Source organism: Paramormyrops kingsleyae, chromosome 14, assembly GCF_048594095.1.
Source record: "Paramormyrops kingsleyae isolate MSU_618 chromosome 14, PKINGS_0.4, whole genome shotgun sequence".
In the NCBI taxonomy this organism is placed as follows: Eukaryota; Metazoa; Chordata; class Actinopteri; order Osteoglossiformes; family Mormyridae; genus Paramormyrops; species Paramormyrops kingsleyae.
This window is the reverse complement of record NC_132810.1, coordinates 22,680,849-22,694,810: the sequence shown is the minus strand read 5'-3', so window position 1 is coordinate 22,694,810 and position 13,962 is coordinate 22,680,849. Positions and strand designations below refer to the sequence as shown.

Here is a 13,962-nt window from a genome sequence, read left to right as displayed (position 1 = left end):
TGTGTATTTATAAATGGTAATTTCAGTGGATGGCCATTCAGTTGACCCTCAAATTACCCATTAAGCTGTTTATTTGTAAATATCTTTTGTTATTTGAAAATATTAAACACAACCTTCTTAAAGCGATTTCTCTACGTGGTCTATTTTGTTGCAACTTCAAGTTTTTAATCAGCAATGTGACACTGGTCATGCCTGTTTACCTATGACTAATATGGTGGTACATCGAATACATTTAAAGGTTTGTTTGTCCTTGTGGCAAAACCGTGAACAATTTTCACATTCTAAGAATTGCTAACAGCACGCACATAATAAGAAACAAGCGCATGTGACAGCGATATAAAATCAAACAGTGCCTGGGCTGAAAATGTCCTGCATTATGTTTGGAATTAGCGTTTCTATGTCATGTAACTTTATAGCAGACTAACCAGGCACTTCTCGCTTATGTGCCAAGTATTATTGTGTTAAGTACTGCTGGCACAGTCGGAATTAAAATGGGTGTTGCGACGACGCGGTCTTCACGCTTCTTAAGAAACTCAATGAATTCATTATCACAATTTATAATTTACGATAATATTCCGTAGTTCGACATTACATAAATCCACAGTACTCCTACTGTATTTAATGTTTCTGTATGCGCGTATTATCGGCGCACTATCAGACTTCCCAGCCTCTGCGCCAGCCGGAAGTTCCGGCGCGAGCTGGTCGGAAGTAGGTACGTGGCCACCCCGGTTGACATTAGTCAGGATGGCGATGGAGGTGCGGGCTCCAGAACGCAGCGCCGGCGGCTCCGGTCGTCTGGAAGTCTCTATCGACGGCTTGACACTGAGTCCCGATGCAGAAGTCGAACCCGACGACGGCGGAAGCTCGAAGACTGACTTACCCGACAGTGGCGGCCAAGTTCACAGTCATTTTGGGGAGAAGGATGGAGAGGTGGACGAAACTGCCAGAACCGTGGAAAGGAAATGGGGTTTTACTCTCCAGGAGCTATATAATCTGGCACTGCAATTCTTTAAAGGTATCACCACTTTCCCACCTTCGATGGCGTTTAACACGCTGGGTTTTTCCAAGTTTACTTTTTAAATTTGCAGTGGGGAACGAACTAGGGTAATTCTTGGTAATTGTGCGCAAGGGACTTGAATTGCACTTCATTTTGCTGGGAAAATAGACAAGCATATATAGTTTGTTGATTTTTATTAGCTGCAGCGTGTTGCTAAGACAAGCACTATAATCACAGTTCATTATTTAGTTGATTAGTGTCTCGTACATCAGCGTGTAGTTGATACCTTCTTAATGAATAAAAAAACCCCGTGATCGCATTAGATGTTTTCAGATGTCTGCATATTTTAAAACTAGTCTATTTTTTAACTGAACTGTTGGTTATAATAGTAGTTGTAATTGTCCGGTTGATAATTGCTGCGACAGATCTGGCGACACTCATTGGCGTTTGAAACCAGTTGATTGTGTCTGACCGAGTTTGACAGGTATTTCCACTGGAGAGTTGTGTGATACCTGTTAAATATAAAAAATGTTCTTGCTAATCAAACTGCTAATTAACGTTTGCTCGCGTTACGAAATTAATTTAGAATTTAATCTGAAATGGAACGATTGAGCTTAGGGAGTAATTTGTTAAAACACTGAAGGTTAAGCAGAAATGATGTTAAAATTAAGATGTATTCGGAGTCATATGAAGTAGGGTCTTCTGTTTTCTGTGTGTAAAGTGATTTTGATTTTGTCTTTGTCTTGGCACTTTTTCCTGAGACATGCTTTATTAATATAGCGTATCCGTTCATCTTTATGAATGCTTAATGTATTTTTTATGAAGATCATTTAAACATGATTTTCAAAGTCTTTGAACTTCATTTTTGTTTTTTGTTGCTTTTTATCATTGGTTTTGTTGATGGGGTATCTCCTGTAACAGGGTTTTTGCATGGACATGATGCTTTTTACGAGGCTGCCTTCTAGACGAATACTAAAAAGGCAAAAACTCAAATTAGTTGAGAACTCCATTATACACCACTTGATCACAGGCATATCTTGAAGAATGTTTATGTAGTTCTTAATACAGCCAGAAGAGGGCATAATCCAGGCATTGAAAGAAGTGAGCCTTTTTTATCTTCTGACTGCTTTCTTTCCCCACTGTTTTTTTTTGGAGAGAGTCGTTGTGCCGCATGTTTTTGGTGTTGGTAATGCCAGGAGATGCAAACTTGATGGTATGCTAAATAGATTTTTGCTGGTTTTTCCTATTGCAAATAAGAACATTATTGTCTTATTTTTGCATTTTTGTGAGCTAAGCCCTCCAGATAACTGGAGAAACAGTAGAACCATTTGTTTTACCTGTTGCTTAGCAGGAGCATTCCTAACTAGCGTCTGTCTTTGTTTAATGTTGTGGTCATGCAAATTAATTGTGGAATTTCAATCACTTCCATCAGAAGATGTTTATTTCTTCAACAAGCGATAATTCAATGTGTGGCTAATCCAGCAGTATGATTTTAATGATGAAATACATCTGCTTTTGATTTGTTAACTATTGCCATTTATAGTTTTTTTTATGGAAATAAAGTAGATATTAGCATTGTTTTAGAATAACTGTTTTTGGAAATGGGAAGTGATTTTTTTTCCCTACAGTTTCTTGCAGTACTTCATATACTGATCTTCTGTGCAACTATAGAAAATAGGGTTGCTTAAAACAAAAATTTGCAACACTGGTTTGAGTGTGTCTGTTATTTCTGTCTATGCATGCATGCTTTTTCTGCAGACTAAGTAACTTTAACTATAGTTGTTTCTGGTCTGTAGCCTAAAGTGTCATCATTGATTATTAACAGTTACAAGTGCACGGTACGGTGTAGCATGCCATACTTTACAATATTCATGACTGCACTACTTGCATTCAGTATTGTCCTTGTTTTCTCTCTTAATGCAGTTGGTATTATGTACTAGTCAGTGTATGATGCCTAGTTTTTCAGGTATGGGTGCGTTTCCTAAAAACGTGCCACACCTCCAGGACCTGCGTTGAAGAGTAGGCGTGCTTTGCCTGATGTACTTCCATCTGATTTTGTACCATTCATTTGTGCCGCTGCTTGTGCTGATTTGTTTATTGCATCACTTGCTTAATGAGGATGTGGCAGGTGGCCTGCAGCCTACAGCTGAATGTTTTTTTTAAATGAGTTCTTCAGTGGCAGACAGTTCATTTACTGCTATTGTGAGATACGAGTGGCTGGGTCCTCCTTTGCCTCTCAGGAAGGAGAGTCAGGTGACCTGGAATATTACATTACATTTATATATTGAGCCCAGACTTGTTCCAAAGGCAACATACAAGTGAGGAGCAGAGAACAGTGTCAGCCAGTATCCCTGGAGCTATTGGGGTTAAGTACCCCATTCAAGGGTCCAACAGTGACATCACTCCGCTTGCCTCAGGTTTTGAACCAGCAGCCTTCTGATCAGAGGCACACTGCCCTATATTACTAAGCATATGATCCATCTGTGTTTCCTTCACAGCAGTTTCTCTGTATTTTTGTTAAGCAGCAAAGACTTTTAACGGACACATGCCTGTTTCCTCTTGTCAGTTCATCTATGTAATCTTTCTGTGTTACCCCTGTCTGCCTAAAAGAAGGAAAACTTTATTATACGGGTGTTCCATTATGTTCTAATGAACCCACTGTAATTGGAAGATATCGTAAGTCGAATATGAGATAAGTAAAGAACTGTCACTGATTAAAAAACTACTGTAAGTAATTAAATACCAGTAATTGGAAAGTAAATAAATGAGTACAGGTTTATTTAATAATAATGACGCTTTATTGATCCCCATGGGGAAGTTCCCTTTTCGCCTACCCCATCTTGCTCTCCATGACACACTGACACGTATGTCAGTGATATGTAGGGGAGATAAAGCTTGGCAGCGAAGGGCAGCCACCTGCAGAGGTGCCCATGGAGCTGGGGGTTAGGGGCCCTGCTCAAGGGCCCACAGATGTGACTGTTCTGCCGAAGCCGGACTCGAGCTGACAACCTTCCGATTACAGGCACAGAGACTTAGCCCGCCGAGCCACATGCTCTCCCCAAAAAAGGGGGTCTGAATGAGGGTCGACCGCTTAGCTCTCTCAGTCCGTTGGTTAAACTGAGAGGGAAAAAACACCATCCAATACATTGTTAAACAATGTAGAGAGACTGGAAGCTTGGCTGATTGGCTGCTGTCATCGACAGTAGAAAGTTCATTATCGCTGACATGGAAAGAGATTAAAATTCAAAGCCTAGTACTGAATGTGCATTGCTATCGCACCACTGTAACATCGAAATATCATTAATTGAACCATTGTAAAGCATAGAGCATCTGTAATTCTGAATTGCTACCCGATGTCACCTGATTTTGTTTGCCATTTGGACCTGAGGCTCTCCTATGGACATACCTGAATGCTTCAGATCACACTTGTGTATTTGTTAATGTCAGGCAACATTTATTACTGTGTATATGGCTCCCACCTGCATGCTTCACAGAAAATAAGCTGAAGAATTCCTTCCTTAAACATCAATATGTGCTAGTAGACTTGATCAGAGACTTATCATAATAATTCAGAAACGTACCTTGCCTAAAAGATTAAAATGAATTTCATCACAGTGTTGCTTTTAATAAAAAATAAATGTATGATATGGAAGTATCTGTTGTAACAGTGCTGTATTATAACTTTACAGGATATTACCAAATTCCTGAGGATTATGTGCCATAATGTACCCTATTTTCCGCACTATAAGGCGCACTAAAAGGCGCCTTTGATTTTCTTAAAAAATAACAGTGCGCCTTATAATCCAGTGCGCTTTAAACGTGGATTAATTTCTGTTGTGCATACTGAACTCGAAGCGATTTGAATGTTTTAGTATTGAAAAGTGAGTGTATTGTGTAGTGCTTCGCGTGTTATAAATTAACAATTTCAAGAGTTATTATGAATACGCTGACTTTTGATTTAGCAGTATAGGACCATATTATAAGTGTTCTATTTTGAGTTATTGTTAATAGGCTGACTTTTGATTTAGCGGTATAAGACTCTTGTTTTTTTTACGTGTTAAAGAGTAGTGAAGACGCTCATAAACGTTTGAACAATGTTGACAGTCATTGTGAACACGTGATGTAAAATAAATTTTGGTTGACTGGCTTATCTGACTGTTTTGTTTTGCTTAAAGCGCCTTAAAATCCGGTGCGCCTTGTATGTGGAAAAAGTTTGAAAATAGACCACTGATTGACGGTGCGCCTTATAATGCAGTGCGCGTTATAGTGCGGAAAATACGGTAATTGTGACATATCTTACATATCTTGCCTGTTTACCTTTTATACCAGTTTAACTGGATTAACAAAATCTGGATAATTTACTGGATAAGGTCTATAGAGAAAGTGTAAGCATAAGACACTTAAGTTACATGGAAGTGAGTGAAGGGTATTTACAGTTACACCAACTTACTTAGCTGCTTTTTGTCATTGTTGTAATTATATGGTAATGTAATGTAGACGCTTCTCTACTCGGGCTCCCTAATTCCGGTCCTGTAGGACCAGTTTGCACACTGCTTGTAGATTTCCCTGTTCAGACACACCTACTCAACCTGGTAATTAGTTGATTAAGGTGCATGATGAGCAGGGGAATCTACACACTGTATTTGATTATGACCCTCCTGTTCCAAGATTTGGGAACGCTGTTCTGAACTTTAAAAGGACAGTTAATTAGAATTATATAAATAAATGTTCTTTTTTCCTTTCCTTCCTCCAAAAGAGAAAGATGGCAAAGCTTTCCATCCAGCATATGAGGAAAAACTCCACCTTGTTGCCCTCCACAAACAGGTTTTACTGGGTCCATTCAACCCAGACATTTGCCCAGAAGTAGGATTCTTTGATGTCCTGGGAAATGATCGAAGGTAACGTTTATCACCATTATCACAGAAGTTTTAAAAAGTAAAGAAAGTGAGCTGCAAGTTACTGGTTTCTTTATTGCCTTGCCTGGGAGTCAAAGGAAAAATAAAATTCCATTTATTATGTAAGTCTGTGTTGTTTTTCAAGACTAGGGCACCTTAGGGCACCTCGACACATTGTCCACACCATTAAGTACATTGATATGTATTTGACAATGTTTTTAATTTTTCTCAACCATTACATAAGACTGTGTTTTGTATGTAAACAAGCATTCATCAATTATGCCTCTAAAATATGGAATACATTACCTATAGACTTCAGGGAAGCTAGCCTGTTACATATCTTTAAAAGAAAGTTTAAAACGTATGTCTTCACCTTAGATTTTAGCTGTTGTGTGACCTTCGTGATACATGCCTGAATTATTTTTGCACTCTACTTGCACTTCCAGCATTCTGTGTGGTAGTGCATATTTTATTTGATTTATGACATTTAATGTTATGTTAAATACTTATATGGATACAGTTTTTATTTTAATTGTTAGGTGGATTCAACCTAAGCTTCTACTCTCCATTAAATTAAAGACTAAATACGATATCCCAGTTTTTTCATATTTGTTTAGAGGATTTTTGATGAATATTTCTATGCACAACAATGAAAAATATGATATCAAACCAAATTAGAAGTTCTTATACATCAGCAAAATGATGAACAGTTCAGGCTGAAATGAGAATTGATTTTTTTGAGCAGGAGAAATGTTATTAAAAGGTAAAAATGGCAGAGATTTTATCATTTCAGCGTAAACACTTGGAGGCACCTGGAAGGGATCATTATTTACATTCATTCTACATGCCTTGTTAACTGAGTTTGCTGCTCCTGCAGGAAAGAATGGGCTGCCTTGGGCAACATGACAAAGGAAGATGCCATGGTGGAGTTTGTGAAGTTGTTGAACAAATGCTGCAATTTATTTGCGCCCTACGTCACTTCGCACAAAATAGAGAAGGAGGAACAGGAAAGGAAGAGGTACAGATTACGGTTCAGCTATCAAATGCAAAAACAAAACAACGATTGTCATATCTTGAGACCTTGGGGAACTGTCCATTCCCTGGCTATGTTTAATAAATTTTTATTTTGCCCTTCACTGATTCCTGTTTTTTTTTTTTTTTTTCCTGTCCAGGCAGGAGGAGGAGGAGCGCAAGCGGTTGGAGGAGGAGGAGCAGGAGCGGCGGCGACTGCAGGAGGAGCGGCTGCGGAGGGAGCAGGAGGAGCGGCTGCGGAGGGAGCAGGAGGAGAGGAGGCAAGCTGATGAAGAGCGACTGCGTATGGAGCAGCAGAAGTGAGTCTTTGTATGACAGCTCATGTAGCCCAACAAGCAGAGCATTGTGCTAATGAAACGAAAGTCACGGGTTCGAATCCCAGGGAGTTCAAGTAAATTGTAGCCCTCGTCTCTGTTCAAAGTTGCTTTGGATAATTGAGGAAATGTACACTTCTTTCCCAGAACCCTGGTTGTCGTCCTTACTAAGGTGATGAGCGTAATATTAGAAAGACGTGTGTTATGTATGATACTTCTATCATTCAGCTAATTTGATCTCAATCCCCATTTCACTTTGTAAACAAATTTCTTCAAACCTCAAAGATTCATGTGACTGGGTCTGACACAGGCCCCCCCACCGGGGCGGGTTCATTCCGGGCGATTTTGAGACAGCCCAACTCTGCGCATGGTTCCCCTGGCAGGCAGCAGATCATGGCGGCGCTGAACGCCCAGACGGTGGTGCAGTTCCAGCAGTATGCTGCCCAGCAGTATCCCGGCAACCCCGAGCAGCAGCAGGTGCTGATCCGGCAGCTGCAGGAGCAGCACTACCAGCAGTACATGCAGCAGCTCTACCAGGTGCAGCTGGCCCAGCAGCAGGTACGCGGGGGGATGCGGGATGGGGATGGGGAGGGGGATGGGGAGGGGGAAAGTGTCCTCAAGGCTGCAAAGCTGTGTACTTATTGAGACATATCGGGGATCCTTAACTGTTAGGAGCAAAATTCTTTTCCCTCTGCACATTTTTGCATAGGCCCATTAAGTATTGTATTTTATTTATTTGGTTCAGACTTGGACTTTGGTCCAAAACAGCATACCAGTTAGAATCAGAGAGCAGGCTTGGTTCCTGGAGTTGCTCAAGGCTTTGCTCAAGGCCCTAATGGTGATATTAGTCTGCAAGGTATGGGATTTGATCTGTTATTGTGGCTAATAAACTAGTTGACACACAGATAATGTTCTTTTCATTCCCCAAGCCCGCCTGATTAACAGTGTAGGGGTAGGTGTTGGTTACTGTGGGGATATTGCGTAAAATGAGTTGTCCTAACAGGCTGCCCTACAGAAGCAGCAGGAGGCCACAGCTGCATCAGCTGTGACAGACGGTCGGCTGAGTGGCCCGTCCCTGTCGCCGGGAGACCTGACGGTCAATGGGCAGGCCGGGACACCCACCGAGAGCCCAGATAGGGACGCAGAGCTGGAGGCTGCAGAAGACCTGCTGGAGAACGGGCCTCAAGTCACATGTAGGTCCCAAGTCAAATGCCGTGGCCAAAAGTTCATACTCATTTTTGCATGGGAGGTCACCCAGAAGGTCACAGTGACCCTTCCTGCCTAACCTTACGTAGTCCAATTGCTCAGTCTGTCAATCAAAAACCTGCTTATCCAGTCTGTGTTGAACAGAAGATATTTCGGGAAACAAGGTGTAAATCAGGGTACATTTAGTATACCATTTCCAACACCCTAGAACTGAAAACTTTACAGGATAATTCAAACTTGGTGCAGTTTTATTTAGTTAACTTGTCATACATGCATCCTGTCATCAGCATCAGTGGGATGTAAATGTACAGGCCAGCCTGGTTATTATTTAATACTGTCCAGTTTCAGACACTTATAGGAGGCTAAAAGACTGATAGGCTGGTATTACTAAGGGAGAACAGGGAGTAGGCTTGACCAATATGAACAATATATGGACTTCCTGTCATATAAAATTCAAATGGTAATAAAATTATATAAAATGAGAAATTTAGAAAAACTGTGCTTGTTACCACCCACCAGCCTATCACATCGCAGAAACAGCTGCACAGCATGGTTGATTGAGTTAGCAAAGTTGGTTGAGTTAGCTGAGCATGCCACACGTTATAGTGTTTTGGTAATATCATGGAAGAGATAAGCATACACTCAGAATCAATAGGTGTCTGTGAAGAAAGTGACAGCTCAGCAGCCACAACATCTCTTTAAAAAGGAGATATTATGTATAAACAATACACAAAGGGTTGAAAGTCCAAAGTGCAAAAGACTAGAGCTGTGTACTGTAAACATCAAAAATCTGTGCCATCTAAAACTGGAAATACTGCAAACTTATTTCACCACTTGATACATTACCATCCAGTATAACGTACAGAATGCAAGTGCTTGCAGTCACAAACACCAGCAATTAGGGTTTCCACTTTGTATCTGAAGAAATCAGGAAGAAATCGCGTTACCTTTTGGTTAAAAACTGGACACATTATTTTATTTTTCAATGCGGGATGGACAAGAACTCTCCCAGTAATATCAAATCCATTCCCTAGAATGAGGCAGTCAGAGAACAAGCCCAGCAATACACCCTACTGTCTGTGTTTTCTAGTGTTATTCCCTACAACATAAAGGTTTATTTTCATATGAGATATTTATTAAAATTAGATTTCAGTAAGCAGTATGTTCAATTTGTCGCCGTTTTCATGTTGTAAATCTGTTTAATTTGAAGGGAAAAGTATCAATATCAACCGATATGAAAAATTATCATGATAAAATATTTTGCCGTATCACCCAGCACTACCGGGGATAATTGTTTAATTAAATCTGGTATCCATTTACTCTGTTTGGTTTTAGCATGACATGTTTCATAAACATCAGAGTTGTTGTTAGGAGTCTTAAGCTAGCAGAAGTGGAGGGTTGTTTAGCTGGAGTTGGTTTTTCAAGTGTATAAGTTCCCTGGTGTCCCCTATTAGTAGCAAATTACTAACTTAGTGTTTTCTGGGAGTGGGTGCTAACACTGGTTCTACCCCGTACTACCCCAGCCCCAGCTCCAGTGATTACAGCGCCCTCCATGTGGACACGTCCACAGATCAAGGACTTCAAGGAGAAGATCCGGCAGGACGTGGACTCCGTGATCACGGTGGGCCGGGGTGAGGTGGTGACGGTGCGCGTGCCCACACATGAGGAGGGCTCCTACCTTTTCTGGGAGTTTGCCACCGACTACTATGACATCGGCTTTGGTGTGTACTTCGAGTGGACAGATTCGTCCAATGCAGCCGTGAGTGTCCACGTCAGTGAGTCCAGCGACGAGGATGATGAGGGTGAGTTCCTCTGATTGCGGTTCACTACTGTTTTTTCGTGTTTATATTTTAGTGTTCTCTTTCGATGATTGGTTGTGGTATGTAGTATATTATTCCCGTGCATCAGGCATTGCCATGTGTACCTACACCACTATGTACCTAAACAACAAAATTTCAGAAAACTTCTGTTACTCAGAAAAAGGAAGTCTTGTTTAAGTGGGGCAGCATGGTGGTGCAGTGGTCAGCACTGTTGCCTCACACCTCTGGGACCAGGGTTCAAGTCTCCACCTGGGTCACATGTGTGTGGAGTTTGCATGTTCTCCCCGTGTCGTCATGGGGTTTCCTCCAGGTACTCCGGTTTCCCCCCACAGTCCAAAGACATGCTGAGGTTAATTGGAGTTACTAAATTGCCCATAGGTGTGCATGTATGAGTGAATGGTGTGTGTGAGTGTGACCTGTGATGGGCTGGCCCCCCATCCTGGGTTGTTCCCTGCCTCGTGCCCGTAGCTTCCAGGATAGGCTCTGGACTCCCTGTGACCCAGAAGGATGAGCAGGTTGGAAAATGGATGGATGGATGGATAGATAGTTTAAGTCTGTCTTAGCAGATGATTTAGCTTATAATGTCCTTTCATGACATGATCATAAAACATTTTGGGTAAAGATCACATATTTACACTTTTAATGATGTGCAAATATTGCAAAATAGGTTTTAAAAGTGTTATGTTAACCTTTTCAATGAGGACATTATGACTCACTAACAGCTTTTTTTTTTAATTTTTTGATCATGCATCTCTTTAAAAAAAATGAACTTCAAAATCCCTGCATGTTAAGTGCCCTCGCATGTAGCTGTAGTTAACCCTGTCACAAGAGGATCTGATGCATGCGTTGCTGATCTGAGTCAATCATGTTAAACTGTTAAAGTATTAATGAGGGACTTTAGAGCATCTGTCAAATCTGTACCCTTACCAATTCTCGAAAGTTAAAGCTCATCTCATGTATTTGTGTAAATTTTCATAAAGTGGCTGTCTACCTTTAATTGTCTGTATTGACACTGGAAAAGCCCTTTTTCCTATTTGCCTTGCTTTTAGTTGCTTTTTAGTTTTTATTTTTTTAGTTGCATTTGTGTCTGGCTTTCAATGTTGGCACCTGTGCAACTCAGTGGTGACTCATTCATAGTGACAAACCCTAAATAGCTCTTTTTAACCCATGTGATTTGACAAGCTCTTCTGGAAGGAGAATTAGGAGTGAGTTGGAATTAGGAACAGGTTGCTCAAAGGTGAGGCCAAATGCACAGAAGAGAATGTCAACAGGCATGTCATTCTGCTCACAGGTGAAGGCCAGAATGAGGAACAGAAGGCCCAGAAGAACACCAGTAAGCCTCAGGTGGACGAGATAGTGCCAGTGTACAGGCGGGACTGCCACGAGGAGGTATATGCCGGGAGCCACCAGTACCCGGGCCGAGGCATTTATCTGCTCAAATTCGACAACTCGTACTCACTCTGGAGGTCAAAAAGCGTCTACTATAGAGTCTACTACACTAGATAAGTGGAAGGTCATGCTTGGAAGGCTTGGGCAGTAAGCATAGTTTGCATCAGGAAGATCTCCATACAACATAAACTCTGTGCTGGTGGGCTCCCTCTGGTGGCTGCATCGTTGGGACTAGGAGGCTGCGGAACGGCCACTTACACACGCCGTGGTGATGTTGCTCTCTCGTCAATCATGTTTGTGTTTCAGAGGGAGGGAATAAATGTTAATTTCAAATCTGTAGCCGCCTTATTTACTCAACACATCTGTACATCCTTGTTCAGCAAAACACTGCCTTACCATTTTTTTTTGCTAAGGATTCTCATCATCACGATTGTCGGTGGGTCTCATAAATGCTTAAAGTTTGCAGTCTTAATAGGCATGCTGATGCGTTTGGTGCCACAGAAGTAGCATGCACTTGGCTTTTTGTGTATTTTAGCATTTGAGATGCAACACGATGAAATTTTTTTTTGTCCCAGTGAAACTGACCTAGAGAACATTTGAGGTGAATGGAAACACGAGGCGTTGTGGCAAAAATGTGGCAGAGAAGAGACTGTGTTTAATCATCAGATGTTTAAAGATCAGAGGAGCACCGAACAGCAGGAGCCCAAGAAAAGATTCTAGAAAAGTCTGTCTGGCTGTTTTGGTTCCAAATACCTTATTTATGCAATTGGGGAAAACCAAAGAGAGTGATGTGACCCAACAAAAATTAACAGCACTGGTGATAGTGTTGTCTCCTGACATCGACTGCCATTATGAAATATTCATTTTGTTTGTTGTTACACTTATAACAGCATTATATTTGTTTATATTGCTCTTTGTATGAGAAAACTACTACTCCTGTAGTTAAAGATACGTGAAATGTGGAGAAAGTGGTGTTTCTATTGGTGGACACGTATAAAAGTACAGAATATTTAACAGTCTGCCCTTCATTTTTCTTTCCCCCCAATATTTTTTTTACGTTTTTCAGAAGAAAAGAAACCACTTTAGCATTCTGGAAGTGACAGAAACATGGCAAAATAGTTTAGGTGTTATTGGTATTGAGGGGGATACATTGGATGTTTGTACTTTGTAGTTTTAAATAAATGAAAGAGATATATGTGTCGTGATTGTACTAGTAATACCTTAAATGTACATTTTAATCTAAAGGGGTGCTTTAAATGGAATGATGATCTAAAGTAATGATGATATCAGAAATACATGCTTGTTTTGACATTTTCTGAGAAGTCACATTCATCTGCCATGTATAAAACCTAGCCATGTGGTAATGATCATGTTGAATTATCAGGCTTTCTCCTGGGATGTCTGCTCCCACAATCTGCCTTTAGCATATAGCCAAACACTGAAATGAACTGTATGAAGGAAGAAACTGGTGGCTTATCCTCAGTATTAAGTATTTTTGTGCAGTGGTTGTTCTACAGAAACTACCACAATCATCATACTTTACGATTTTCACTGAATACAATTAACTTCAGCTTATTTTCTGCAACTTGTACACTTCAGCCCGCTGTCAGCTTGTGGCCGCTGGCTTTTCCTTTCCAGAATCTTCAGCATTCTGTTTCACCACCAGCTTCTTTATTCTTTCAGGTGTTAGAAATGGCTTCCCTCTGCTCCTGTCTGTCTCAGTTGCCACTTCGTAGTCTAGCACTGAAGCTAACTTTGGTGGCTATGTGACAGTGATCAGACATGGTCACTGAGGGGCATCCATACTACAGTTTAGGACCCAGAATTTATATTACCACATGGCTGTCATCTATACGAAATATGAAGTTATATTGCTATTCATCTGAGGTTTCCTTAAAAATAGTTCTATTAAGAGGTTGTGGTTAGGTTTAGGGTCACATGACTTCTGGGTTTATTGAACTTTTGGTTTGTGGAACTTAGAAGCTCTCAGTCCTTTGATTTGTTTTGTCAAATTATAATTTTTTTTTAGTTTGAAGAATTATTGACCACCTTATATACTGTCATGTACAGAAACACACACACAGTCCTGTTTGAAGGCCATTCTCATCTCATGAACTTGCTTCAATATCTGCCTTTAAGGTTTTATTGTACATTAGACAGAAGCTTTGTCTACATTCTCAGTTTGTAAATAAAACATTTTTTTCTGGTTTTGTTTAGGTGTTTTGTGACCAACATTACTTAATGGAACTTTGGTATTGGCATTTTATATACCAGTAGATGTGTGGAGTGATTTTAAATGATCTTCAACT

General features: G+C 40.6%; 1 protein-coding gene across 1 annotated transcript; it reads left to right on the top strand.

The window, feature by feature from the left end:
* Positions 1 to 485: 485 nt before the first annotated feature.
* On the top strand, positions 486 to 13,861 carry LOC111834732 (Golgi resident protein GCP60-like). Its single transcript, XM_023794347.2, has 8 exons — positions 486 to 1,015; positions 5,754 to 5,895; positions 6,770 to 6,910; positions 7,065 to 7,223; positions 7,622 to 7,796; positions 8,242 to 8,431; positions 9,968 to 10,246; positions 11,556 to 13,861. The coding sequence occupies exons 1-8, from the start codon at positions 622 to 624 to the stop codon at positions 11,768 to 11,770; spliced, it is 1,695 nt and encodes a 564-aa protein (XP_023650115.2). The 5' UTR covers positions 486 to 621; the 3' UTR covers positions 11,771 to 13,861.
* The last annotated feature ends 101 nt before the right edge of the window (positions 13,862 to 13,962 follow it).

Excerpts from the sequence above, each read along its gene's own strand:
- LOC111834732 (XM_023794347.2), top strand. The coding sequence starts at position 622 with ATGTTTCTGTATGCGCGTATTATCGGCGCACTATCAGACTTCCCAGCC. Across the intron at positions 7,224-7,621 it reads CTGCGTATGGAGCAGCAGAA|GCAGCAGATCATGGCGGCGC; the intron begins GTGAGTCTTTGT and ends TTCCCCTGGCAG. Across the intron at positions 7,797-8,241 it reads TGCAGCTGGCCCAGCAGCAG|GCTGCCCTACAGAAGCAGCA; the intron begins GTACGCGGGGGG and ends TTGTCCTAACAG.